We start from the raw sequence: 2,269 nt of genomic DNA, 5'->3' as shown, positions 1-2,269 counted from the left end.
AAAATGAAAACCAAATAAATTGTTTACACTTTAACCCAATAAAATATGAAACTAATATACTTTAAAGTAGATGATAGAGTCAAAATTTAATATTCTTTGATAACTTCAAAATCAAGATACTTATATATACTTAGTTGTAGCTTTGTTCAGTTTTGACATATATAAATAATTGAAAATGTCATAGATAGTAAGGCTAGTAAGTAAATATGAAAACTTATTCATTAATCAAATCTTCTAATTAAACTAAAATATTCAAAATATTCAAAATATATTTGTTTAAGGGCTTTTCGGGCCGGCCCGATATCGACCGGGTTAAGCCCAGAAAACCCTTTAACCCGAATGGGTTTAGCCCAAAAAGCCCGATTTCTTATGAACAAATATATTTAAGCCCAAGCCCGATGATTTTCTGGGCCGGGTCGGGCTAGCCCGCAGGATTTAACCCTAATTGACATGCCTAGGTTCTAGTGAGAACATTTTCCATGTGTCATGTGCGAAGATTGAGAATTCGGGTCAGGGTTTTTCACATACCATATTAAAAAAAAATTAATTAAAAACCACATGTCACATAAACCAAATACGTACAATATATTTGCACAAATGATAAATGACAGCTTACATATATATTTAAACCATTTAAATTTTAATTAATAAAAAGGAAAAAAAGGAATTGTTGACTCTTTATAATATGATTTTTTCTTATTCTTCATTTCCTATTTTCACCTCCTCATCTTTCTTCTTTTAGGTGTTTATATTAACGGTGAAAAAATAGTACACGTTTCCCGTGTGATATAATTCCTTATATGTATTGTCTTTTACCTAGTAATATTCATTTGTTGATACAAACTTGTATATAAAACTGCAGAGAAAAGATTATTGAAATCAAACTAAAGAAACACACCCAGAAGAGCACCATAGAAGCTATTATTCCAGAGATTAGGCTATCTATTTGTTAACCGAAGCCAAACAATTCAAACACTGGTCAGCTGGTATAAAAATCAGGTACACATTTGAGTGACTATAGGAGAGATCTAAGTTATATATGATTATCATACCTACTCCATATGCAACGGGTACTAGATTTCATACCTGTATTTTCTTTCACTTGTAAATCATCTTTCATTTCATTAAATGTTATGTCACTAATAATTCATTTATCATGTTGATTTTAACACTTTTTCATTAATCCTTATGATTCGATAACTGTGGGTGAAAAACAAATCTATAATAAGATATCTAAAATCTCTGAAAATCTCAAATTTTGATTCTGTCTGCATATGAAAGTTGTGGACCAATTAGATGTTATCGTAGCAATTGAATGAAGTATTGATGAGAAAAAATAAAGATGATGTTCGATTGCTTTCAAATTTTAGTGCGAAAGAAACAGAGATGAAGCGGATAAAGAAAGATGAGACTGAAGATAAGCAGGTGAACAAGAAAGAAAATATAGAATGGAGACGAGAGATTTGTGCATATTCAGTTGGCAAATGTATCAAGGTTACTGGTGGAGGAGAAAATCGTAAATGTTACTATGAGACATTCCAGTTTCGTGGCACCCAATATAGTCTGGTGAGTTTTGTTTTGTTATAAGATTTTGGTACTTAGTTTTTAGGGATTGCAATTTTTTTTTATCAATCTGTATGATAAAACTAACACGGTATTTGTAATGAAAAGATTATGTTATGTTTTGTTAATTTTTCTGGTAGTAACATTTACATTAGATTGTACTCTTCTTTTTCGTAGGAGGACACAGTGCTTTTGGCTCCGTATGAGTCAAAGAAAACCAACTATATCGCATTGATCAAGGTAAAGGGATGCAAGGTTCTTTTATATATAAGATTTATGTTGTTCATATCACAATCAACAATAAAAATTTATCTTTTCAATTGTTTGTTGAACAGGATATTTATGTTAAGAAAAAAGATGGATTTGTGAAGATCTTGGTGCAATGGTTTTATCGCCGAAAAGATATTAAAATAAAACATGCTGGAAAGTGCAAATCTGGAGACTCGGAGGAAATTTTCTTCAGTTTCCATAAGGATGAGCTATTTGCTGAATCTGTGAGAAGCAAATGTCTTGTGTATTTCTTGCCAGATGATAAGCAAACTTCAAACCGTACTCAGCCTCCTGACTTCATCGTGCAAAAGGTTTATGACAATATCAATAATAAGTTGAGGGAGCTCTCTGACAAAGGCTTTAATGTGCATCAGAAGTTTGAGATTAGCACTCTCGTGGCAAAGACGATTTCAAGAATTGGTGATTCCTCTGACAT

General features: G+C 31.7%; 1 protein-coding gene across 1 annotated transcript in view; it reads left to right on the top strand.

Annotated features, from left to right (window-relative positions):
- LOC17885963 overlaps window positions 1–2,269 on the top strand; it is a 3,900-nt gene that overhangs the window by 1,490 nt on the left and 141 nt on the right. The window contains exons 2-4 of the mRNA XM_006293252.2: window positions 1,371–1,566; window positions 1,741–1,803; window positions 1,899–2,253. Coding sequence (XP_006293314.2) covers window positions 1,371–1,566; window positions 1,741–1,803; window positions 1,899–2,253 — 614 coding nt within the window. The remainder of the gene's footprint in view (window positions 1–1,370; window positions 1,567–1,740; window positions 1,804–1,898; window positions 2,254–2,269) is intronic.

The sequence above is a fragment of the Capsella rubella genome, unplaced genomic scaffold (genome assembly GCF_000375325.1).
Source record: "Capsella rubella cultivar Monte Gargano unplaced genomic scaffold, Caprub1_0 scaffold_5, whole genome shotgun sequence".
Classification (NCBI taxonomy): Eukaryota; Viridiplantae; Streptophyta; class Magnoliopsida; order Brassicales; family Brassicaceae; genus Capsella; species Capsella rubella.
The sequence above is the reverse complement of the archived record's forward strand: the minus strand, read 5'-3'. Positions and strand labels throughout refer to the sequence as shown.